At 40.8% G+C, this 27,418-nt stretch overlaps 1 protein-coding gene across 15 annotated transcripts in view; it reads right to left on the reverse strand.

Annotated features, from left to right (window-relative positions):
- Positions 1–27,418, reverse strand: part of RBFOX2 (RNA binding fox-1 homolog 2) — a 255,262-nt gene that overhangs the window by 168,666 nt on the left and 59,178 nt on the right. The window contains exon 1 of one of the 15 annotated variants that reach the window (XM_037068252.1): positions 16,337–16,378. The exons of the other annotated variants lie outside the window; for them this stretch is intronic. Within the exon in view, the coding sequence (XP_036924147.1) occupies positions 16,337–16,378 (42 nt within the window). Of the gene's footprint in view, positions 1–16,336; positions 16,379–27,418 lie in introns of those variants that run through there. 15 annotated transcript variants of the gene reach the window in all.

Raw genomic sequence — 27,418 nt, forward strand, 5'->3', positions numbered from 1 at the left:
GGCACTCAGTCCACTGAGCCACACCAGCCATGTTCACTTGCTTTCATTTTTAACTTTACCATGCATATATCTCTCCTCTCAAAATATATTAACTTTGCATGTTTTTGAAGTTTATAAAACTGTATCCTATTTAATGTATTCTTCAGTAATTTCCTTTTTTAACTCAATATTGCTCACTAATTTTGACTGTTTAGTATTCTAGTTTATGAACATGTTAGTTTATTTACTTGCCTTTTTTCCTGTTAATATATTTAAATTATTTCCAGTTCTTTTTGTTTGCACTCACAAACCATGCTATAAACATTCTTTCATATTTGTGATGTTTTATTCATGAAACTGGTGAAAGTAGTATCACAAATCAAATAAAAAAGAAGAATAAATAGATACCTTCCCATCTAACAGTAGAAATTTAAGTATATTAGGACCATTGTGTTTTGGAAAGCAAGTTGACAATAATTACTCAAATATTAAACGCACAAACCTTGTAACTGCACATCTCTAATCTCTAAAGAGTCACTTCCATGTGTCCAAAAAGCAAGTGCAAAAATTTTCAATAGTTTGTAAAAAAGTAGAAAGAACCTCAAGTCTCCATTCATAATAAGAAAACTATTATCAACTATTATATTATTTTGACATCCTCTGTGTAAGTTTTCAAAAAGGTAAAATCTCTGAATTATCAAAGTCATAGTAAATGATAGCATAACAGTGTTTTTTTTAATTACGGTATGAGAAGAGGCATTTCCTACACCATACACAAAGTAAGTGCACAGACATGGAAGGACAGACAAGAAACCTGTAATTTGTAACAGTGGTCTCCTCTAGGGAGAAGAAGATCTGTGGAAGGAGGAGAGGGCGCACTTCATCTGAGCTGGTTGGGTTTTACCAACCGTGAAAGCACTGCACTACTTAGCGCACTGAAAAGAACCAAGAGTCACTACTATCAACATTTCCTAATGTTTTAAAGCTTACAAAAACACCTTCACATCAACTCATTTAACCTTCACAATGCAGAAACTAGGTTTTATAACCCTCATTTTAGAGATGAAAAAACTAAATCCCAGGAAGATTAAGCGATTTACTGAAGGACAAATAGCTAGTGATAGTGGCTAAGCTGCCTTCAAAGTTGGGTGTTAACCCTACACCCGGCACTTCTGCTGCTTCACGACAACTAGTAGCATAAAAACATCCCTGGTCCATGTATGGATGCTCATGACTGTCTAAACACAGGCAGATCTGAGTTTTTAATCAGTGTCAAAATAATAACTGACATTTAAAGCAGAGATGGACTCACAGACAAGCTCATGGAACAGACGGGGCAGAAATCCAACGTGTTAAACTCTTAAGAGGAAAGCAAGCCTTTAGCAACTACATGCCCATGAGCAACGACGACTGGCCTGGTAAGACTGAGAGAGTTAGAAACTGACTCTGCCTGGGCACAGAGACAACTCAAAAATAAAGTGAATACATAAGAAATAAAATACCACCCTGGCTGGTGTGACTCAGTGGACTGAGCGCCGGCCTCCAAACACCAAAGGGTTGCCAGTTCGATTCCCAGTCAGGGCACATGCCTGGGTTGCAGGCCAGGTCCCCAGTAGGGGGCAAGCAAGAAGAAACCACACATTGATGGTTCTCTCCCTCTCTCTATCTCCTTCCCTTCCCCTCTCGCTAAAAATAAATATATAAATAAAACTGTTTAAAAAATTTTTTTAAATACCAACCATAAGAGTCCTGGTTGACTATAGAGGACAGCAATTAAACCAGTTGATAAGCTTCCAGTTAGTGAACATGTGAAAGAGTAACAGAAGGATCCTTAAGTAACTGCCCAACACGGCAGCTGTGACGTGCACATACAGTGGACGCAGGGAAGTGAAGGCAAGTATCACCTGACTTTTGTATTCTTCATCGGCTGCTTAGAAGCTCCCATATGCAGCTGTGTTTGAAAAATTCATTTAAACAGAAGAATCCTGCATTTATTCAGTAAGAGTGGACTGAACATTTGCTTTATTGCAAGCACTATGCTGGTATACTTGCCCTTGAGGAGTCAGAGTCATAATAATTACAAGATAATGTGACTTATGCCATAAGTAAAGTCTATAAAAAGAACTACAGGACTCCAGAAAATACCAGATGATCTTTTTAAAAAGTGTGTACTGGGGGCAGGGGATAAAAACCTCTAACCTCTTATTGGAGGACAAGCTCTCCAATACTGCAGTGGATTGATGCATGATGAAAAGACAATTTCAAAGCCACTCATAAATGTGCTCTGAAAATCACCAATATCATGTCTAAACAATTAGCCAATATATTTGCCCATTCCAATTTAAAATTACCCAGAATACTGTACCTGACAAGAAAAACAAAAATACTGTTTGCTTCAGCGTTTTTAAAAACCAGTTAGGAGAAAGTTGCCGAGAGGGACTTAACAACATCAGAAAGCCCTGCTTCTATTACGAGACAAGTTCTTCCTGGTTTCTACCACTAGCAGCAGAGGGGCAAGCAAGTGAAGCTACACCAAGCAATTACCGAATATTTTTAAGCCCACTCTTTCATCTTTTGTGTCTAATAAAATCAAACCCATTTCACAAAATGGAAAGGGAAAAAATATTGAGCAATGGAACAAAATAAATTCTTGCCACCTACAATAAATTCTTGTAGGGAGAGGAAAGGTAAAGAAAGCAGAGGAAAGTAAGAAATAAAGCTGCCCTTTACAAATAAACCTTGGGCAGTGGCACAAGCCCAGATTTTTCACTGACTTAATCCCAGTTGAAAGTGGATTTCACATTACCTTATACATATTTAACAATGGAAGGAAAGATTGATTTAGATCATACTGGCTGGAAAAAAAGCAAATCAAGTTTCCCAGGATATTTCACTACCTTGTTTTGCAACCAAAGTTACTGGTTTTCAAGTAGTGGACTTATTTTTGAATTGAGACATGGAAGGAAACACAATGGAAACTTAAGTTGTACCTAAATTCCATATGCTATTTATTACAAGCAAATATCAATTCCAGTCCTGGCCAGATGGCTTGGTTGGTGTGTCATCTCGAACACTGAAAAGTTGCAGGCTCGATCCCCAGCCCGAGCACACACACCGAGGTTGCAGGTTCAACCCCCAGTTGGGATGCATACAGGAGGCAAGTGATCAATGTTTCTCACACCAATGTCTCCCCCCCTCTTCTCTCCCAAATCAATAAACAGATCCTCAGGTGAGGATTAGAGAAAAAAATCCCAGCAAGTACCTTTGGCTCAGGAAAAAAGATTGCTAAAAGACCAGAGCATCACTGCTTCCAAACCACACGGGGTTCGAGGTACCCACAGATGGGATAAAGGCTTGTAGAGGGTGCGGACCTGGCAGTATGTAACAACACAGTCCCAGTTAAGGGCCACCTGGCAACTGGGAAACGAAGCTTTCGTGCTCGCTCATTCTACCTCCCTATTCCACAACTGATGACAGCTCTCCATGCCGCTCACCACTCCCTCCCAAAATCCCTCCGGCTCATTTTTTTTAAGTTAAAAATGCCCTAGCACAAGCACTATTTTTTACATCTGACACAGAAATATATTAGGTCTTCAACACCCACCTTTGGAACACACTAAAATTCTCCTTTTCAATAACAGTCACAGAATTCTAAGACAAAACCATTAAACCCCTTGTCTATATAAGTGAGGAAACTGAGACTTAGAGGAGTGCCCTGTTGATGTCAGTCAACTAAGCAAGGGTAAAAAAGGACCTAGAATTCAGAAGTCTTGACTCAGGTGATGTAAGCTGCTCACGCCCCAGACTGCTAACTGCAGACACAACTAGCTCCTCTCCTGATGCAACAGAGAAAGCATGGACTTTGGAGTCAAAGAGATGCAGATCCAAATACTGCTGTATCACTTCTCACTGTGTGACTCTCGTCAAATTACTTAATCTCTCTGACCCTCAGTTTTGTCAGCTGTGTAACAGATAACACCCACCTCACAGAGCTGTGCTAATTACATGAGAGTGCAGGTGATGTTTATCTGGCACAGTATTTAACACACAGAAGCTCCTTAAGAATTCCTTCCTCGCCCCTATGTCTGTCTGTCTGTCCCCAATGACTTGAGAAATTGAATTGATCTAAGGACTCACTCCCAAAAAATACCTCATTTCCAAATAACTGACCTTCCCTTTTTCTCAGCTTATTCTGAAGTAAGTTCTTAGGGAATATGTGCCAAAATGGCCACCCAGCCCCATCGAAGGTGTTCAGACACTTGATAAAAATCAGTGGTGTTGGAAATCGATTCCAGCATTCAGCATGCAAATGAATGGGGTGACCTGGGAGGTGACCAGAGCAACCTGGCCTTTTGTGACATGTGGGCTGCATGCAGCGAAGCAGTCCCCTCCGCTGGCCCAAGTCCTATTGGTGGTGAACGTGCTCAGTTCCCTAAACTTCCTTTACAAATCCATTCTCTTTCTTTTTAAATCAAAAATTCAATCGTGACAACAAAATTATATTTTGAAGTACATAGATAATAAATAAAACTCTCCAATATATTCCTTCCAATACTAAGGTTTGAGATACTATAAATACCCTTCGACCGTTTCCTTCTTTAAAAAATCATGATTATATACAAATAACACAAAATTTACCCCGTCAACAACGTTTAAGTGTGCAGTTCTGCGGCATCAAGTACATTCACACCATCGTGTATCCATCTCCAGAACTTCCTCCACCTGGAAGCCCACACCAGTTTACCTCCCCAATGCACCCCCCAGCCCTTGGCAACCAGCATTCCCCTTTCTGTCTCTACGAACCTGACTACTCTGGGAGCCTCATCTAAGTGGAGTCACACAATGTCTGTCCTGTTGTGACTGGCTTCTTCCACTTACCATGCTTTCGTGGTTCATCCACAGTTAGCATGAGTCAGAACTTCCTTCCTTTTAAGGCTGAATAGTAATATTCCATTGTGTGCATACAGTGCATTTTTTTATCCATTCATCTCTTCATGGATACTTGGGTTGCTTTCACCTTTTGGCTATTGTGAATAACGCTGCTTTGAACGTGGGTGAGGACCTGTCAGAACCCCTGCTGCTGGCTCTTTCGGGTACACACCCAGGGGCAGAACTGCTGGGCCACGGGCAGCCTCGCTGCGGAGTGCTGTGAGGAATCCCCACACTCTTTCCACAGCAGTGGCACCATTTCGCATTCTCACCCGCAATGCACAAGTTCCAGACCTCCACACCCCCGCCGACACTTGTTATTTTGGTTTTTGTTGGTTGGTTTTATCATAGCCATTCTAATGGGTGTCGAGTGTTTTCTCATTGTGGTCTTGATTTACATTACCATGATTACTGATGTTAAGCATCATTCCATGTGTTTATTGGCCATGTATATATACCTTCCTTAGAGAAATATCTATTCAAGTCCTACACCCATTTTTTAAATGGGCTGCGTTGTTGAGGTGTAGGAATCTTTTATATTTTGGTTATTAATCCTGTATCAGATATATAATCTGTAATGATTTGTAAATATTTTCTCCCATACATGGGCTACCTTTTTACTCTGTTGATAATGTCCTTTTGTGCACAAAAACTTTTAATTTCATGAAATTCAGCTTATCTATATTTTTGTTATATGTGCTTTTGGTGCCATATAAAAATAATCCATTGCTAAATTCAACTTCATTTTTAAAAGATTTTATTTATTTATTTTTAGAGAGAGGAAGGGAGGGAGAAAGACAGGGAAAGAAACATCAATGCATGGTTGCCTTTCGCACAGCCCCCCATCAGGGACCTGGCCCGCAACCCAGGCCTGTGTCCTGACCCTTTGCTGTGCAGGCAGGCACTCAATCCACTGAGCCACAGCAGCCAGTGCTCAAAGTCATGTTTTAAGCCTACATTTTCTTCTAAGAGTTTTATAGTTTTAGCTTTTATGTTTGGGCCTTTGATCTATTCTGGGCTGATTTTGTATATGGTGCAGGATCCAACTACTACTTTTTTTTTTGGCACGTGTCTTACTTATATTTGAAGTTTCTTAGATTTCCATTTGCCATTTTCCTCCTGGTTTCTGAGCATCAAGAATTAAATAGTCATTCTACCCAAATGCTGGGTTACCTATTAATTGACTCAGCTCCAAATTCACCCTTTCTGCCTCCTCTGTGAAAGAGAATCTGGGCCCTTTATTTTACTTTTTTAACTTTTATAATTATTTTTAATGATTTTTATTTATTTATCTTTAGAGAGGAAGGGAAGGAGAGAAGGAGAGAAATATCAATGTATGGTTGCCTCTCCTGTGTCCCCTGCTGGGAACTGGCCTGCAACCCAGGTATGTGCCCTTTAAAAATACATTTCCTTTGACAGCAGCCACATGTCAAGCTTTGCTGGTAGAGAGCACAGGAAAAACATCTGAAGGGTTCGCTTCCTGGTCCCAGTGTGCTTTTCTCAGCAGCGTCCCCCCGCCTCCCAACCTCTGCAGAGCAGTGCAGAGCAGAGCCAGCAGCCCCTGGCAACCCTCTTTGGGCGGTTCTACAGCAGAGTGCCTCTGGTAAGACAACTCCCTATGAACAGCTTTCCCCAGCACCCTGGGTAGATTTCTGGCAACTTTAAAAAGGCAGATTTCCAACAAGTTCTTCCAGTCTGGTATCACAGGGACTCATTTCTCTGCTACTCAGAGAGCCACAGCCAGGCCCTCTCCGAAAAGGTCTAGATTTCAGGCCCTGGTGCAGAGGATGCGAAACAGGGGAGATGCCTCTCTTTTGGGTGCTCTATCTCAGTCCCGGAGTAATAAATAATTCTACATTAATTACATTATTGGTATTTTATCATCTGTCAACCACGTTATGGTACATTCGCTATTCTTTAGAGTTCTATTTCTTACAAGCCAACCCCTCACTTCTTCAATCTTCTTTGTAGGAAGTAATTGTTTGCATTACATTCTGGGTCCAGATTACTTGTAGTTTCTCTCTCCTGACTGAACCCAGACTGATACAGGTGAGCTGAAACAAAACATTAACATCCACTCAACTATATACGGACACATATTATTATGCTTAAGTGTTTTCCAGACATTATTACTTTGCACTCTCTGTGATGTACCTCCATATAGTAAGAAAACTGAGGCTCAGAAAACTATGCAATTGCCTACAATAACACAAATCCAGGTCTGTCTGATGCTAAAGTCCCTGCCGGTTCTCTGCTATGGCATTTACTCTTCAAAGAACCAAGCAATTTTTTTTAAGGAATTAAACACTATGTGGAGGGAAAGAATGAACACAGCAGGCCTGCCTGCTATCCTTAGGAAGGGCGGCTTGCAAGGCTGGCATGGCAGGTGTCTGGAAACTTAGATCTCAGGATGATCTATTCCCAGAACAGTGAGAGAAGCTCACTGTGCCGAAATTGTGCAAACAGTACGGTTTGTGCTGAACACCTGCTTTCCTCCTAGGAGTCTGGACTTTGGTGTGCGCTAGGCAGAGGGTGGCTCTGAGAACAACCGCTCTCATGTGCCCCCAACAAGGAAAAACTTGAGCACTAAGTCTAATGATTTCCCTGGTAGACAACAAATGTCGCATGTGACTCCAGCAGAAGAGAACTCTTGGAAGCTTGAGCCTGATTTCTCTAGACCTCACCCAAACCCACTTTCTCCTTCTGATTTTACTCTTCATCCATTCACTGTTATAAACCATAGCCATGAATACAACTATACCCTGAGTTCTATAAATCCTACAGAACTACTGGTCCTAGGGTAGTCTTGGGGAGCCCCGACATGACCCATGACATGCCAAGCATTTTATTAAATGTGGAGAACACAGAGGCGAACAGGGCCTTTGGCCTCAAGGAATTTGACAGTCTATTTAAATTTCCCTTAGTTCACTTCTCTGATCTTCACTTCTTAGCCTGTTCACCACTTAAAATAGATTAGATACATTTCCCTGAGCTAAATTTCATTCTTAGTGCTGAAGTGATGCTAAATATTTAATAAGTCCATCAGGCAACAGCTGAGATACAAAGCTCTAATAAACTCAAAGGCCACACATTATTTTCTCTTTACTTTCCCCATTTTATTGTGTTCCTCATTAAAAATAAATGGACAAACCCTTGCACATTGCCGGTGGGGATATAGAATGACGCAGCTGCTATAGAAAACAGTTTGGCAGTTCCTCAAAGTTAAATATAAAGCTACCATATGGCCCAGTAATTCCACTCCTAGATACATTTCCAAAAGAATGAAAAACAAATACTTGTGCACACATGTTCAACGCGGCACTGTGCACGACGGCTACGGGGTGAAAACAAATGTCTATCAACACATGAACCAGCACACAAACCGTAGTGCACACATGCCAAGGAGTGGGATCTGGTCCCCAAAAGGAACCGTGCATGGGCATCTGCTGCAATGGGTGAACCTGGAAAACATCACACTGAGTGAAGGAAGCCAGATACAAAAGGTCACGAATCGTATGATTCCCTTTATGTGATACATTCAGAACCGGGAAATTCAGAGACAGAAACCAAATCGGTAGCTGGCAGGGTCCAGAGAAAAGGGGAAGGGGAGGGTGACTGCTCACCCATCAGCCACTGCTGGAGGTGATTGTTTTGGGGTGATGAAACGTTTTGAGTTAGAAGGGGATGTTAGCTGCGCAACACTGTAAATATACTAAAAACCACCAAAATTGTTTGCTTCAAAAAGGTTAATTTTATGTTATGTAAATTTCACCTCAATAGAAAAACTTTCTGAAAATAAATGCAGTATACACTGATGTAAGTGAAGAAAACTAAACCTTCTAGATGTTATGCGAATTAGTGCTCATAGCTTGACTTGACTTCAGTAGATAGTCAAAAAAAAGTGCCATATCTCAGTGTCCGCCCCGTAAAACCGTTTAAAGACAAAATGGTTCTTAGCAGTACAGACATGATGTAATAGAATTATGTGCACATGCTCTTCCAAAACTACAGAAGCAAACCTGCTTCTAAACTATTATGTAATTTTGTATGTGGCTTTAAATATGCATGCATAAATAAACAAAATCAGTATTTTAAAGACATTTTCCTATTTTATAACGTCCCTAAAAGTTTATACATTTAGGTTGGCCTATCCTTTCAGTGGAAAAACAGCATAAAGCCTTATAGTCAGGGTTTCCTCACACTCAGACGTACACAGCACATACACATGCCCTTTTTTGTTTTTAGGCTAGAAGAATATATCCCACGATGTTTCGTGATTATATGTTTCTGGTGTTGAGTTTGGGTATATGAGTGAGACACACTTTTTTATTTCCCCTATCTGAGTTTTCTAATTTTTCAACAATGAATGTGCATTATTTTTATTTAACCATCAAAAGCATGGAGATAACAGTACCTCCTCATGGATGCTGTGAAGAGTGAATGAGAGCCCTGGCTGGTGTAGCTCAGTGGATTGAGCGCGGGCCTGTGGACCAAACAACCGAGGTTCGGTTCCCAGTCAGGGCACATGCCTGGGTTGCAGGCCAGTTCCCAGCAGGGGACCCACGAGAGGCAACCATACATTGATGTTTCTCTCCCTTTCTCCTTCTCTTCTCCTCTAAAGATAAATAAATAAAATCACACGCAGTGTCATACACACGCAGTAAATGTGAGCCAGTATGTTTATTACTATGTTTATGTTTTTGTAACTGATCCTCAGGATACGTGCCTTTCGTTATCTATGGCAAACGCACTCACCTTAATCCAGGCCTGTGTCACCAGAGCCTAAACTGGTGTAACAATTCCTAATTAGCTGGTCCAGGAGCGTCCATCCACCTCTTCACAATTTTCTTACCAGGACCAGGGTTAAACTGCTAAAACACCACTCGCATGTCTCCCACTCCCATCCTAACGGCCCTCCACTGCTTGTATGATCAAGTTACAAAGGCCCTAACAGGACCTCATCCGGTCGGTCATTTCCTTTCTCTGGCCATTTGTGGATGCCTTCATCAAACATTTACCGAGGACTTTCATGTATCTGATACTATGGTAGAAATAGGCAAATAAGACATTAGTTCTTCTCTCAAGAAGCTCAGAGTCTGTGAGAGACTAAAGTTCAGTATTTTTCCCACACTGTGGGTCCAGATCCACTCATGACTTATGAGGTCTCAACTGTTATTAAAATAAATAAATAAATAAAGCAGCAACTGTCAAACATTTTGGTCTTGGAATTCCTTCCACCTTAAAAATTATTAAAGACCCCCCCAAAACTTTTGCTTATGTGGGTATAAGTATTGATATTTGCTCATTAGAAACTAAAATAAAGTAATTTTTAGATGTTTGTTAATTCATTTTAACATACCAATATAAACCATTACGCTTACCAAAATATTTTATGAAACTTAACTATATTTTATAAAACAAACATAAAATTTAGTAAAAATAGTTTTGTCTTATATTTTATAAATATCTTTCACATCCAACTTAATAGGAGATGGCTAGATTCTCCTATCAGCTTCTGTGTTCAATCTGTTGTGATATTATTTTGGTTGAAATAAATGAAGAAAATCTGGGGGGGGAAGTATTTTAACAGTCTTTTTAAATACCTATGAATAATACTTTTAATATTGTACAAAACTTGTAAAGTGAGTTTCTTTTTTGGGGGGTTTTGATTAATGCATTTATCTTGCAAACCAGCAGCAGACAGCTGAATGCCCGCTAATGAGTGCTACATGCATTTACATACACACGATGTGCATGCAGCCTCTTCCCTGAGAACCACACTCTCCCTGCTCCGCCTGCCTGTGCCCCTGTTCCCAAGAGCCTGCATGGCTCCACCTGTCCCAAACTTCCTGCCCAGGTTCCTTTTTTTTTTTTAATTTTATTGTATTTTTTCCATTACATTTAGTCCCCTTCCCCCTGCAATCACCACACTGTTGTCCATGTCCATGCGTCCTTTTACCTTTTTGCCCGATCCCTCCACTTCCTAGCCCTCCCCCCAGGCCTGTTATCCTGCTCTCTATGAGTTTGTCTCTGTTTTGCTTGTTAGTTCAGTTTGTTCATTAGATTCTACATATAAGTCTGTTGTAACATGGCATCTGGAACAATATCAGTGAATTTTTCACATGCCCTGTTATGTTAAATTTGTCTGTCTTGCATTCTGAAGAAATTTTTACCTATCCTGATTATGTAACCTTAAGCACTGTTCATTTATAAAATACTGGTTCACTAAGCTATTAAGATCTAAATTTTGATACATTTCATTATGTAACAGTAAAAGAAAACCACATAAATCACCACCAATCTCATCAGAAAAGTCTTTTCATATTGGAGCTGTCAAGCCCACTATCCAGAACACACACACACTTTCCAAAGTTCTAAGTTTGCTTGAAAGCTCAAATTTTGTCACTGGGAACAAGTATTGTCCTTGCTTTCCTTAAAGTAACTGGCTCACTTCCTTCATTTTAATAAAATGTCTGCAAATAGCCAAGTCTGAATAACCACAGTAAAAATGGTGTTCCCTGGAAAGAGCAGCTGGGGCAGCTGGAAACAAACACCCAGAAGTGTTTTCCTTGAGGTAGCGTCACATTCAGTGCGCAGCAATGGCCCTGTGACTCACCCACTTTGTCACATAGAATATTGAAAAGATGAGTAATCGGAGTAAGGGTTAATAATACTATTAATTTGTACTTCTTCATCAACAACATTCTTAAGTGAAACTTTTCTCCTTTTTTCACTGCAAGCGCGTGGTGGCGAACAATGCGACCACTATACATTCGGCCACTGTCTGGACTCTGGCCAGGGTGTCAGCAGCTTCTGCCTGTCACTGCTTATGGGACATCAGTGCAAAGGCCACCACTGCAGGAAAGGCAAATAACATCTTCGTGTTATGAAAATAGTTCTGTCCTTGAAAACCCCCTAAAAGGTCCTTAGATACCTTGAGGAGTACACTTCAAGAATCACTGTACTAAACTACAATAGAATTTTTTAAAACAGAAAGAAGGAATCAAGTACCTCACATTTAGTAAGAGTATTATTTCATGAAACTTGTTTTAGTCATATATGCACAGATAAATATTTAACTGTATACTAGGTTGTCACATAAAATCTCTTATCATGAATCAAAAAAGCTTACAAAACACGCCTCTCACCCACAGCAATCACTCCCTTCTTAAAACTGCTACAGCATCCACTGGGTACTTGAGTTTATTCCACTACAGCCTAGTCCTAAATGTATTACACATACACCTATGCCTCCTATTTCTAAGAGATCTTAAGTGCTCAAACCACATCTTACCTATGCACCCAATGATACATGTATCACAGTTTCTCGAAGAAAACTGTATTGCAGTTCCTCATTAGTATATAATGAGCCTAAGAAGTAGCTTGTCTATGGCTTGCTCAGCCCTCAAAAACTCCCTAGTTCTGACGTGTCATGTGCAGTTCGTGCACAGTGAGGTACAGAGGGGAAAGGACAGTCGTCGGGGTCATGCTGATCCGAGACATGCCCTTGACACTTACTAGCTCCATGAACATTACTTCATCTCTGAGCCTCAAGTTCTTCACCTTCTAAATGAAACCACCACCTTCCTCCTTGGGTTGTCACAATGATTAAGTGAGATAATATGGGCAAGCAACCTGTCTCTTAATGGGAGAGCACTGTTAAAGGATAACAATGATAGTAAGAAACAATGACTCCTTCACACCAGATACTTCACCACATACAACACAGAGGCAGGTCCACCAATGAAAGGATCACAGATTCCAAGGGGACCACGGGAGGTCACCTCACTCAAACCCAGCCCCTTCACCTGCCCTCTCCTCACCCTACCCCAGACAGGCCTCCCACACAAGCAAAGCAAAGTAGCGCAAGGGTTTAAATGTCTTTCCCATGTTAGAGAGCCAGTGAGGAGCAGAACTTGGTGCCCCACACATCCTCTTACTCATAACGATCTGCAAAACAGATAACATTCCTCCTTTCTGATTGATCAGAGAAGCTCAGGGTCAGCCTTACTGAGGCTGAGTGTCCCGTCCAAGGCCTCATAAGGAGCAAATAACAAAAGGGACATGGAGCCCAAGTCTAACTGCCAGTTTGGGGTTCTTCTCACCGTAACTTAGAAAGCTACCAAAGAATATAAAATTCACTTTGTGTGATCATTGGTAATTACCTGCATTTTGATCTAAATAGAATAACTGACATGATTCTGTGAATTTACTATGACAAGAATGACAACTGATAACCACCATCAAGTTAGTTTTGTGCTGTGATATTCAATTCAAACTAGTGTTTCAGTGAACTTCACAAGCTTTGGCATTAAAAACAAAAAACAAAAAACCTCTTCACTAGTCTCAGAGTATAAAGGAAATATATATCTCAAAAAGATAAAAGAAAAAGCAAAAAAATCCCTCTGAGGTAGACTAACATGTTGAATACCAGTCTTAATTTAAATCAACACTTGCACCAAAAAGGTCAATACAGACAGTATAAATTTTATTTTAACTGCATATATTAGCTATTTCAGTTAGCTTTTGTAATAGCTGCACCACTCACGTTGCTATTCAACATGGTATCAAACCGGCTCTGTTGCTTCTTAGCAGAGTGACTCGAGGCAAGTTACTCAACCTTTCTGATCTGTAAAACATAAGATTATACCTGTACCTGGCATCGATGTCACGATTAGGCATAAAGTACACAAAACACCTAAGAGTTCTAAAGCACAAGCTATTGTGACGATTATTATTTTATGCTTTGAGCTCACAATCCTGGGTTACCCTCAGTTCTGAGCAAAAATGGACCTCTCCTTTCCCCACCGTTACTCCCAGTGCCCACTGGCCACACCTGCCAGTCTTCTGACCCAAACTCTGCCTCTACCTCTGGGTCTCCACAGCAAGTCCCTGAACTTATTTTATTCTATTAATTCTCTGCTCAGAAAAAAGATAATATTTACCAATCCAATGATAATGCTATGCTAGTTCCTACTCAGGACTAGTTTAAAAGACTTCAGATCAAACCATCTGAATTTATGGTTTGTGTTTTTAAAAAACACAAACTTGTCCTAAACATATGGTCAACTATTGAGCATTCCTAACACAGCTGCCTCTATCAGATCTCATCACACCTTGATGCTGTACCAACTCAACTATTCAACTCCTCGATCCTACTTCTCCCAGCCTCCTGGGATAATAGCCTCCATTAAGTAAAAGGCACTTTGTAGGAAAAGATGGCAAAGAAAATTATATATACAGTTCTCTGTATTGTAAGTAGATGCTCAAGAGAGCTAGGAGAAACACAAGAGGCAAGGAACCTACGCAGACAGGATGGTGATGGGTGTCCACTGGCAGCACCACTGAAAGGCTGAAGGGGAGGGCGGGGAAGGCACTAACAGGTGCAGGGACCACAGTGTGCTAGACACCTTACACATTACTCCATGGTCTAGGTTCTACTTCCGTTGTCAGGTGGGGAGACTGAGACTTGAAGAGATGAAATGACTGAACCAAGGCCTAAGAGCCAGTGAGTGGTGAAGCCAGAGCCACAGTTTTAGCTCCGCTCCTCCCATCCCATGGCACACAGCGACTTAGTCCAGAGAAGCGTTTATGCCTAGGCCAAACAGTAAGTGGGGAAGGTAAGTACATGCTCACTACACACTGGCTCAGCCAGTTTCTCTTCCACCAGTGGGAATGATTTTGAGAGATAATTCATTTTTAACCTGCAGTTATCTCCCAGTTACTCCTACTGCTAAGAGAAAAGTAGCATTTCTGAAATTTTAACAGGCATACAGGTCACTGTAAGGTATCTTGTAAAAAGTGCAGATTCTGATTCAGTGGGTTTAGGGTGGCAAACCAGGATTCTGCATTCCTAACAAGCACCCAAGAGATGATGAAGCTTCCGGGACTTGGGCCACAGCCCAAGCAGATTATACTCAATGGCACCCAAACCTGGCTGATCATCAGAACCATCCAGGAATCACTTAAAACTACAGATTCCTGAGGCCCTCCTTCCAGGACCCTCCAGTGAGGTCTGAGACCTACTATCTCGTAATTCTGTAATTTAAGGAAATGTGTAACTATTCATGACAATAACCAAAGCAGGCAGTGACTGAGAACATACCAAGTGTCTCCGTGCTTGCCATATTAGCTTACGTACCCCTCACCACCACACTCCACAGCTGGTCCTCACAGCGCCATCATTCCTATTTTACATACAAGGAAACCAAAGCACCACAGGACAGTTACTTGTCCAAGGTCAGTCGGAGAGCAGCAGAACAGGGGTTCAGCCTTGATCCCAATTGAACCCAAAGAGTCTGTGCTCCCGCACACACCACTAACACTGCCTCCCACGTCACCCGGTGGTAATGCCACTGATTTTAACAGACATCCTTGAAAAAATACATCCAAATGGGTCACCTCAGAAAGCTATGTTCGTATTCCTCAGACGCTGCCATCATCACTCAAAACACTGCCACTGCTAAACCAAGTCATCTAAGAGCTCTTCATCTGAAAATGCAAATGCCTTCAGAATCTAAACCTAGGACTTCAGCCGGGATAAAAGCTCACCATTGGAGCAGAGATTTGATTTTTGATAACCCCAAGTCAGCAAAAGTCAATTCAAAGAAACCTAGTATCTGATCAAGCAAGGTGTTTTTTAAATAAAAAGAGTCAGTGTTGGGTACTGAGAGTGTGTTCCTCATCATTCATCTGTGAAGCCGACTGTAAGGGAGAGGAAGTCTTTGTGTTTTTGCGCAATGGCTGTCTCACCGGAGTCACACTGACTATTTTGAAAGGTAGTGCTCATTCAGATGCACGGAACTGCTGTATCTGTTTAAGAAGAAATTTAGCCTCTCGGTCACTGTAAAAGAACTACATTTGCCCTTCATGATCAGTACAGACACACACGCATACGTTCAGAACAACTGTCTTGAAGCATGCAGCTTTCCTGTCTGCCGCAAAAGCAACTGCTTTGATTCTCTTTCAGATTTTTCTAATAAAAAGTTGTATTTCATTTATACACATCCGTCCACAGAAAAGTAAATACGATCATCAGGAATTAACGAAGCACTTGACTGCATGCAGCACCATAAAAGGCATCACACAAAGGCAACTATATATCCAAAATGTATGCACAAATACCCTCACTTACAAGGGATAAAGGCACACAAATATTACAGGGAGTATAACTACAAAAAGATATTGTAGTCTTCATCTAGATTAGCGCCTTTGTTAAAAGAATACATCTTTTTTCAACAAAGAAAATATTCTGCAAATTCAGAACGATTTACAGATTTTTAAAAGGCAGGCATTAATGCAGATCAGCACAATTCCACACAACCAACCTCTGCTTGAACTGGACTCTCCACACCTTACTGAAGCCACAAATTCCCCTGCACAAACTCCCACTCCACCACCCCCCACGCACACCCAACTCCCCACCAACCTCACAGGGGTTCCTGGGCTGGTCCATGGAATCTGATGACATCACTCTCTCTTCCTTCCTGGAATTCTAAACCCTGCTGCTCTCCCCTTGCACACAGCTACCATCTCCATGGCAACCTCACCTCCTCCTGCTTCCCTATTGGCTTCATAGAGCAGGATACACAAAAAGGTTTTCCGTCCCCCCTCACTACCCGCCCCCCAAAAATGATGCTTTCAACAGGAACCTAAGCTAAATTTAGCTGCTTGGGATTCAGAGTCCTGTGACTAAGAAAACACAGAAAAATGTCCTTCTGACATTCCACCCTCCTTTCAACGCCACCCAAAGTAGCTGTTTTACCCTCCTTCTCTATGGCCCCCAACCCAAAAGCAAGTGACGGCATCTGCTGAGCGTTAAAACAGTTGGATTGCCCCCACAGAGGACTGGCACACAGAAACCTCACACCCACCTCTCCTCCTAACAAGAGAGGAAAAAGGAGAGCAAAAATAAAAGTATGCAGCAGTCAAAAAACATTTCATGTGCTGAGCATCAGTCTTCTGCTACTTCCTTCCATCCCAAGCTAAGGATTGGGAACTCCATGCCTGAAGACTCAACAGTCTCTAACCTCTTAGAAGACCAGATTCTCTTGCTATTTGCTTGATATTATTTCTTCCACCACAGGAAAAAAAGGAGGTGGAAAGGGGGAAGGAAGTGCGGTAGAAATAGAGCACCCTTCAATTACCAAACACGCAAAGCCTAGAACCACAAATCCTGAGTCCAATTATCCACCCCAGGGACTGACCTGCTTATATAATTGGAGCAACCTCTCACATCCCATATGTAAAAAGAAATTCCCACCCAGAGATGGTATAAGAATTACTACTAGTGCCCTGGTTGGTATGGCTCAGTGGATTGAGTGCTGCCCTGTGAACCAAAGCGTCACTGGTTCAATTCCCAATCAGGGCACATGCCTGGGTTGTGGGCCAGGTATCCAGTAGGGGGCGCACAAGAGGCAACCACAGATTGATATATCTCTCGCTTTCTCCCTACCTTCCTCTCTAAAAATAAATAAATAAACTCTATTTTTAAATTACTATGGGCAAATTACTGTAAAGTAGTTTAAGCCCCTGGGCCAAAAACACTAAATAAACAAAGTAAGCTGACATCATTAGTAGTGAAACTGCACAGTATACTAACAGAAATTAATAATCCTCAAAGAATGAACATGAACTCACAGAAAATTATTCTTTCATAAAAACAGATATAGCATAAAACATGGGTAAGTTTTTGAACCACAGACAACTCCTTAAAAGGTATCTGCTTCCAGTAAAGCCAGCTATGTATGTACCTCATACACCAGCCAAATTTTGACTAGTACTCAGTTTGGGAGCTGGCCCTATTTTTCCTTTGCTTAGTTCTGACTTTAATTTGAAACCGCTACTAACTCTCCCTGCATGATGACTGAATATGAACCAGGGCTTCGTTTTCTAGCTAAGCTGCCCACTTCCCATTCTAGCGAAGGAATTTTTTTCTTAGCACCGTATGTATGTGACAGCTGAACACTGTTTCAACCCAGTGGCTGTGTCCTATATGCTTCTAAAGGACAAAGCATCAATTGTAACCAAGCAGGACAAGCTCCAAGGAGGTCAGAGCCTTGCAGTATGAAAGAGAGATTAAAATAAGACACACCCACAGAAACTGTATTTTCGGTTTGCAGGGCAAAGACTCAACTCCAGGGCACCAACTCCCCAGTGAAAAATATAGACATGAAAGGAAAATGACTTTGTATAATAAAAGATAGTCATTTTCCCCAAACAGAATTTGAACAATTTGAAACATTTAGCAAAGTCAAAATGTCCCCCTGGTTGACCTGCAGACACCCAGACTAAGCTCCACAACTGCTGTGGAAAACAGCAAAGGGTGCAGTATTTATTCGCTAATAAACAGATGAAACATTCTAGGGGCAGGAGGAGAGGAAGGAACTTGGTCTGAGAGACACTCTGTCTTATCTCACCCCTGTGAACTCTTCACAAACTGTTTCTTGCATGAAACCTTCCCTGTGTACAACCTTCCCTGTGTACAGCCCTGGTCAGACAGTTCCACAGCTCACTGCGATCAGCACTCCCCTAAAAGACCTTCCTAACACTCTTAAAAACGATGACATCCGTCACTTTATTCTACAAAGGGAAGGCTGAGACACAGTTTCCAAGACTGCCCATCAAATTACTGAGCCGGAAGTCTGTTAGTTGTCGTTTTGAAATCTATCAGCAATGACCTGGACTAGTGGACCGCTGCAAATAAAGCTCAACTTTCCCAGTCCTTCATTCAAATGTGCCACTGGGTACACTGGCTACGTGCCAGGGGCTACTGATACACGGGCTGCCATTACTTCTTGAAAATAAAACCAAACACTGCAAGTTGTGTACATTCTTACCTCACTTCACTAAAGAAGAAACAAGAGTTCCAGAGACGTCAATGTGACCAAGGTTATATAACTCATTTAATATTTTAAAAGCCAAGATTCTTACCCAGATCTGTTTGGACTCCAAACTCTGCTTGTTCAACTCAGCCTTCCATTTACAGACTGCTGGAGTTGGGAAGAATTATTTAGAAATCACTTTTCACCTGTGTTTTCTATGTCATCAGTAAAATGCAAGTTGCTCGATATCAAGGTCGAAGTCATACTTATTACATATTATTAACAGTACCAAACCCTAAGCAGGCACTCAATACTTATTAATTATTCTAATCCTATTATTCTAAATTTCTGGATAAATGACAATGATTCTACTCATCTTTTTAAATTAAAGCTGGCTTGAGAAGTTACATGCTGAAGTGAACTGACAGAACTTCAGATAACACATTCTGGAATTTAATTTTATAATACTGGACATGAACAGATCACCACTGTCATAATGCCCTAATGCCCACACAGGCTCATCTGCTGGTTTGATCCATGAATCCTAATGCAGTCAGGATCTATATATTAGATTTACGATTTCTAAATTCTGCATAAAGAACCAGAGCATTTCAAAGTATTTCTCCAGGGATTCCACTAAAATTAAATCAGCTGATTAGAAGACAATGCTAAAGAGGCCAAGGTCACGTGTCTGACACCTACATGAACCAGTTAGCATCACTCCCTCCTTCTGCCACAATATGTGTCCTGCTGTAAAGTTACACACCGGTTTTACTGAGGAATTAATGCAATGTATAATTTTTTCAAAAAAAAAATTTTAAACATGTATCTTCTCATGTAAAATATAATAGCTGGCTTCTATTCTTTTTTTTAAATATTTTACTTATTTTTAGAGAGAAGGGAAGGGAAGGAGAGAAACATCAATGTGTGGTTGCCTCTCGTGTGCCCCCTACTGGGGACCTAGCATGCAACCCAGGCATGTGCCCTGAACTGGGAATCAAATTGGAGACTCTTTTTTGATTCACAAGCTGGCGCTCAATCCACTGAACCACACCAGCCAGGGTATTTTTTAAAAAATAGCTATTGTCCTTTAGAAAATATGCCCATCATTAATCCTTTCAGTGTTAATATGAAAACCTTCCACATGCCAGTTGAGTCTCAAAAGGCTAGCACTGGAGGACAAACAAGTTTACCTGTGACGTGTGACACGGCAGAGGCGTGTGTGAGTCTGGTGCAAGTACACAGAGGGAAATGGCTAACCCTGGAGGTGACGCGGAGAATGAGCTCCAGGAGTTCACTTACGTGTTTTTTGGACTATAAGACGCACTCCCCCTCAAATTTGGGAGGAAAAGGGGGGCGAGTCTTGTAGTTCGAATGTAGCTTACCTGGCTTGACTGGGGCAAGGGGGCGGCGGTGAAGCCGGGTCACAGGTTATTAAATATTTTACCACATTTTTTGCTTCAAAATTTTTTTCCTATTTTCCTCCTCTAAAACCTAGGTGCATCTTACGGCCTGGTACGTCTTATAGTTCTAAAAATACAGTAGGTAAATAAGGTAGGTAAGGGGTGTCCAGAGAGAGAACAAAAATTTACAAAGGTGTGCTCATCAGACAACATGGCAAATTTAAGAGAACTTTCAAGTATTTTACTAAGGCCAGGCTGAGATTTGAGAGATATGGCCAGTTGAGAGAAGAAGGCAAGCCAACATCTTTTAGACTTCCTACCTCAAACAGGTTAAGTTTTCCTAAAATGCCTTACTGTAAGTTAGAGTTCCATAGAGTACGAGGAAAAATATTAATACCATGTGGAAATTTCTTCTCTTTACACTTTCCATAAGAATAAATGTCAATAAAAGGCTTATGCACAGCAAAAGAAATCATCAACAATATGAAAAGGCCACCTACTGAGTGAAAGAAAATATTTGCAAATCATGTATTTGATAAGGGATTAATATCCAAAATATATAACAACTCAACAGCAAAACAACGATCTGACTACAAAATGGGCAGAGGCTATAAACAGACATGTTTCCAAAGAAGACAGAGATGGCCAACAGGTACATGAAAAGGTGCTCAAACATCACCGATCATCAAAGAAATGCAAGTCAAAACCACAATGAGATTACCTCAGACCTGCCAGAATGGCTATTATCAAAAAGAAAAAACAAGCATCAGACAGGATATAGAGAAAAAGGAACCCTAGTGTAACTATTGGTGGGAATGTAAATTAGTAAAGCCACTATGGAAAACAGTATGGAGGTTCCCTGAAAAACTAAAAACAGAACCACCATATGACCCAGCATTCGTACAGCCCGTATTTACCTGAAGGGGGAAAAACACTAATTCAAAAAGGTATCTGTGCTCCCATGTTCATTTCACTGTAGCATTATTTACAATAGCCAAGTGTCCATCAGTAGATGAGTGGGTAAAGAAAATATAACATATATACAAAACATTCATATTTATATATATATATATATATATTTATGGCTGAATAAGTATTATTCAGCCATAAAAAGGAAGAAAAGACTACCATTTGCAACAATATGGATGAACCTTGGGGGCATTACACTAAGTGAATTCAGACGAGAAAGATCTCACCTATATGTAGAATCTAAAAACAAAAAATAAAAATAAACTTATAGATACAANTCAAAAAGGTATCTGTGCTCCCATGTTCATTTCACTGTAGCATTATTTACAATAGCCAAGTGTCCATCAGTAGATGAGTGGGTAAAGAAAATATAACATATATACAAAACATTCATATTTATATATATATATATTTATGGCTGAGTAAGTATTGTTCAGCCATAAAAAGGAAGAAAAGACTACCATTTGCAACAGTATGGATGAACCTTGGGGGCATTACACTAAGTGAATTCAGACGAGAAAGATCTCACCTCTATGTAGAATCTAAAAACAAAAAATAAAAATAAACTTATAGATACAAAGAACAGACTGGTGGCTGCTAGGGGTACGGGGGTGAGAGAAATGGTTGACGAGGGTCAAAAGGCACAAACTTCCAGTTATAAAATAAGTAAGAGATGGAGACATAATATACAGCATGGTGACGACCGTTAACAATACTGGATTGTAGATTTGAAAGTTGCTAAGAAAGCAGATCTTTAAAGAATTTTTATACTTTGGGGATAAAGAGGGAGAGAAACATCAATGTGTGAGAGAAACATCGATCAGTAGTTACCTCTTACACACGCCCCAGCTGGGGACCAGACCAACAACCCAGGCATGTCCCCTGACCTGGAATCGAACCAGCAGCCTTTCACTTTGCGGGACGATGTCCAACCGAGTGACACCGGCCAGGACAGAAAGTAGATCTTAAAAGTTCTCATCACAAGGAAAAATCTGTAACTATGTGAGGTGATGGGTGTGAACTAGACATAGTATGGTGATCATTTCATATATATGTTCTGTACAGAAACTATCCAGCCATGTAGTATGAAAAATAAAGAAAGCTATTGAAGAAGACAGGAGAAACACTGTACATAAGGACAATGATGCCTCAGTGCCCTTCAAAGTAGGCACCTTGGGACCTCACACAGTTCTCCCAGTGTCTCTTCCACTGTTCAAAAAACTCTGCAAAATCTTTTGTTGGAAGCACCACCAGCTGCCCCATCATTATTTCCTGAATCTCACTGATGGTCTGAAATCTCTTCCCTTTCAAAGGTGATTTTAAGTTTTGGGAAAAGCCAGAGGTCATAGGGTGCCAAATCTGGGGTGAAGGGGGCTGAGTTGCTTGGATGGTTTGACATTTCACAAAAAAATTCTGCATGAAACATAATGCATGAGCAGGCATGTTGTCATGATGAAGCTGCCAATCACCAGTTGCCCATAGCTACGTCTATCAAAATCTCAGACACAGTAGTTTTTGGAACCCCCAGATCAGCTTCCAGTTCTCGCACTGTCAGTTGCTGATCTTTGTGGACTGCAGCCTGTACAGGTTCAACCCTCTCAGGCGCTCTGCCTGCTGCAGGCCCTCCAGAACGTGGCTCACTTTCAACAGAGTCTTGACCGCCTTTGAACCGTTTGTGCCACACTTTTATTTGAGTTGCACTCATCGCGTCATCCCCGAAACCCTTCTTAATGAATCATCTGAATAGTTTCCATGGAGGAATGTTCAAGCTTAATGCAAAATTTGATGCAGACTCATTGCTCTACTCACTCAGTCATTTCGAATGCAATGGCCACACAGTACACACTCTCACTCAACGGCATCTACCACCCCCACTGACTAGTACAGTGAAGTCATCACTGTTCACACATGCGCATTCCAGTCCACTCTCCTTGGCTGCCAGGTTACATCTCGGTTGCACAAACCTTTCTCCTTATATTAACAATGGCTCAACTTTTTCTCTGGACAGACTTTGTGTGTGTGCATGTGCGTGTGTGTGTGTATGTCTGTGTGTGTGTGTGTGTGTATAAAATCTTTACCCTTGAAACTAATATAATGCTATATATCAATTATATTTCAATTTTTAAAAAAGAATAAAGGTCAAATGCGGTGTGCTCTTCTGAACATGAAGCCTTCAGTGGCTGAGAACCCTTCACTGAGAGGTTCTTCTGTCTGTAGAGCAAAATCCACATTTGCTGCTCTGCTGTGAGGTAGAGTGGAAGTTTCCTTATTCTACTCAGAGAATTGGTTTAAAAGGTGATCGGTGGAGTTTATTCATCCATTTTTCTTTCCTAGAGCTGTCTTATATGTGTTGACTACTTAAAAAGTAATTTTATATTAATAAAAGAAGCATCTTCATGTCCACACAACAACCCTAACAGATAAACAAAGTATGTGCATACCCACATCCTACCAGCTTAGACAGGTAAAGGGTCAGCGCATGTACAAACTATAGCAATCATAGTACAAAAGAAGAATCAAATTTTTAAGTAAACTTTTTTATGAAGTGGCTAAATATATAGAAATGGGGAAAATCATAAGTGTACAAAACAACAAATTTCCACAAAGTGACCCACCCATGTAACTAGCACCTGGTAGTAAATAAACACATGCATACATACCAGAACTAAATAAACACATGCACACATACCAGAACTAAATAAACACATGCATACATACCAGAACTAAATAAACACATGCATACATACCAGAACTCCAAAGGCCTGTCTCAGGCCTCTGCAAAGTCACTCCTACCAAGCCACAACAATGACTTTAACTGTAGGTTCATCCTGCCCGTTCTGAACTTTATATAAACATGGAATCACACATTATACACTCTTTTGTACTGGCTTTATTCCCTCCAGGTTGTACTTGTGAAATCGATCCATTCATTGAGTATAGCAATAGTTCATTCATCATCATTACTGTACAATATTCCATTTTATAAATATATCAATTTATTTAAAAACATTTGAGTAGTACTGATGGTCATTTTGTGTTATTTCCAGCCTGGGGCTGGAAATAAAAAAGCTGCCACATACGTTTTGCACTTGCCTTTTGGGGCGCATATGCGCACTTCTTTGTTGGATACACCCAGGAGTGGGGCTGCTGGTTACAGTGTACCCTGATGATCAGCCTTGTGAGTTACCATCTCACTTTGGCAGTTACTATCAAGTGCCAGCTTTCCAAAAGTTCTACGAACTTCCGGCCCCACTAGCAGCGCTCCAGGGGTCCTGGTGCTGCACGAGCTCGCTAGCACTTTCCAACGTCTGCCTTTCTCACTTGAGTCCAGAGTCAGGGCAGCAGTATCTCACTGTGGTGATTTGGTTTACCCTGATGAATAATAATGTTGACTACTTTGTGGCCATTTGGAGATCATCTTTGTGAAGTACTTATTAAATCTTTTGCCTATTTTTTACTGGGTTGCTCAAAGGTTGATTTATAGGACTTCTTTTAGATATTGATTTGTAGGAGTTATTTTTACCTATTCTGAATACCAGCCAAATACCCATATTGCCAGTATCTTCTCCCACTCTGTAGCATGCCTTTTACTTACTTAGTGGTGTCTTTTAATGAACAGATATTCCTAATCTTAATGTAGTCAATCTATCATTTGCTCCTTTGTAGTTAGTATTTACATCCTTGTTCAAGCAAAGGCTTATCATGAAGATACTCTTATATGTGTTCTTCTGGAAACTTTACTAAAGTATCATTTAAAATTTACTATTTTTATAATTTCCAGGCACATCATGTATGTGTCTACAATTCTTCCACCAAACAGATCAACCAACAACCAACTCAAACAATCTGTGAACTGAGCAAGATCACATTAAATTAAGTGCCTCTCATGTGCCCAGAACTGCATTAGGTGCTACAGAGATAAAGAGGACATCTAAGGGGTGGTCCCTGACCTAAGTAAATATTAACCTCTATGACACAAATATTAGTTGTGTCTAGTGTTTAAGTAAAACTCACTGAGGATTTCAACCTCAGAGGGCAAAAATCATAAACAATTCTCCACCATCCTCATCTCTCCAAGCAAATTTCTAGTTCAACGAAGAACAGCAAGGCAAACGTTTGTATTCCTTTGTTACTGCTTCTGCTTCTTCAATATACACATCTAAGAAGCATATCATTTACCAATTTTCATAAGAGTACATCAAAGATTGAGAATAAGGTAACAACTAAAAAGTCAGTATTATATAGCCCAACAACCTAAAAGAAATAGCTGAATCTGAAAATTATGCACTTTTTCCCAGAAGAGAAAAAAAAGTGTGCGTATGTAGACACACACACGCACTCTCATACATCCACACAACCCTACATTTTTTTCAATATGTTTCCCAATTTGGGGGCCTATAATTGTTTATCCTTATCCTCCAAGACCTTCCTGGTCTTGGAAACAAAGGTTACCTAAAGAAAAAAAGAGAGAGAGAAGAAAAGCTTAAGAAAGCCTCAGTGCATTAGGGATCACATATATACATACATGACCTCTCTATAAAAGATAAACTTAGGAAAGTCAATTCTGGGATGAGAAGTTAGAAGGGGTTAAAGGACAGAATACTCATTAAACCAATTTAGATGAGCAGAGTTTTTAAGCCAAACGCTCACTGAGTTTTCTTTATTCTACTATTTTGTAAAAAGCCTCAGAATAGAACTGTGCTACTCTTCCAAACATGTAGAACAGGAGGGAAGAGAATAAGTCTGCTATTTTTAGAGGTCAAGATGGACCAAACGCTTCATAGCCTGGGCTTCCAGGCCTCAAGCATGGTGTATGAAGTAAAGCAAGAATCCAGGAGCAGAGCTTAAGGAATGACCTCACACTAGGGTAGTTTATTACCTTATTACAAAAAGAAAAGAAGCCTATAGCCCTGGCTGGTGTAGCTCAGTGGATTGAGCACAGGCCTGCGAACCACACAATCGTGGTTCGATTCCCAGTCAGGGCACATGCCTGGGTTGCAAGCCAATTCCTGGCAGGGGACACACCAGAGGCAACCATACATTGATATTTCTCTCCTTCTCTCCCTCCCTTCCTCTCTGAAGATAAATAAATAAAATCTTTTTAAAAAAAGAAAGAAAAGAAGCCTATGGATTTAAAACTCTTTAATCAGAAAAATTTTCAAAGTCAGTACTCTGACCCAAAATAACAGGCAAAGGCATGACCAGTTAAGAATTAAACTCTTCAACAGGAACCATAAATCCCATGGATTTCACTTATTCAACAAACTTTTATGATTATGTATACCTACTATGGTTCCACAGTCTAGACGCCATGTATACAGTGGGGAGAAAAAGATCCAGTACCTGCTCTAATGAAGTTCAGTCAAATTGGAGAGACGACATCACTCCAATTAAATAAGCAAATATTCAGCTACAAATCATGATAAATATTAAAGAAAATGTGAGTAAATGTATTTTAGGTTAAAAAGGCCGTTTTAGGCCCCAGATGGTGTGGCTCAGTGGATTGAGTGCCAGCCTACAAAATGAAAGGTCCCTGGTTCAATTCCCACTCAGGGCACATGCCCCCCAGCAGGGGCCACGCAAGAGGCAACCACGCACTGATGTTTCCCACTCTTTCTCCCTCCCTCCCTCTCTCTCTAAAAATAAATAAATAAAATCTCTAAAAAAAATAATAAGAAGGTCCTCCTTAGGAAGATGACACCTAAGCCCACGGGAAAACAATGAAAGGACTCTTCAGAGTGGGCGCAACCAAAGATGTCTGGTTGATTCACCTCTACCAATTCCAACTCGTTTCTTCCAAGGTCTGCTACCGTCTCCATCCCCAAACTAACCCTACATTCTGAATGTTGTCTCTGTTCAAGCAGATCAAGATTCCGCGGCCAGGCCTGCCTGAACTGCGACTGGGTGCCTCCTGTGGCGTAGCACTTCACAGTATTCGGTAAGTGCACGTTCCAAGGACAGCAGAGCGCTGCAAAGGTTAAGCGAGGTCTCAAGAGCCCCTCATATGACCTCCTCCCACATCGTCTTAGAAGAAGAGCAAAGGTGTCTGTCTGCCTCTAAATCAAAGCCTCTGACTTCCTGCCATTTGAAAAGCAGCTTTTGTGGCCTCAAACCCTCCCTATAACCAGCAACTAAATGGTTCACCTTTCTCCAGAATCAGCTTTTTACACATCAGAGACATGAGGTAGGCACACCTGAAAGGAGACAAGGATGACAACAAAAATTAATTTTAAATGATCTTTAAACAAAATTTTAATCACTAAACTCCTCTTAGAAAAGAATTTCTTCCTGAGAAGAGTTTAGGACGTATATATG

Source organism: Sturnira hondurensis, unplaced genomic scaffold, assembly GCF_014824575.4.
Source record: "Sturnira hondurensis isolate 20B ecotype Veracruz unplaced genomic scaffold, ASM1482457v3 Scaffold0017436, whole genome shotgun sequence".
Lineage (NCBI taxonomy): Eukaryota > Metazoa > Chordata > Mammalia > Chiroptera > Phyllostomidae > Sturnira > Sturnira hondurensis.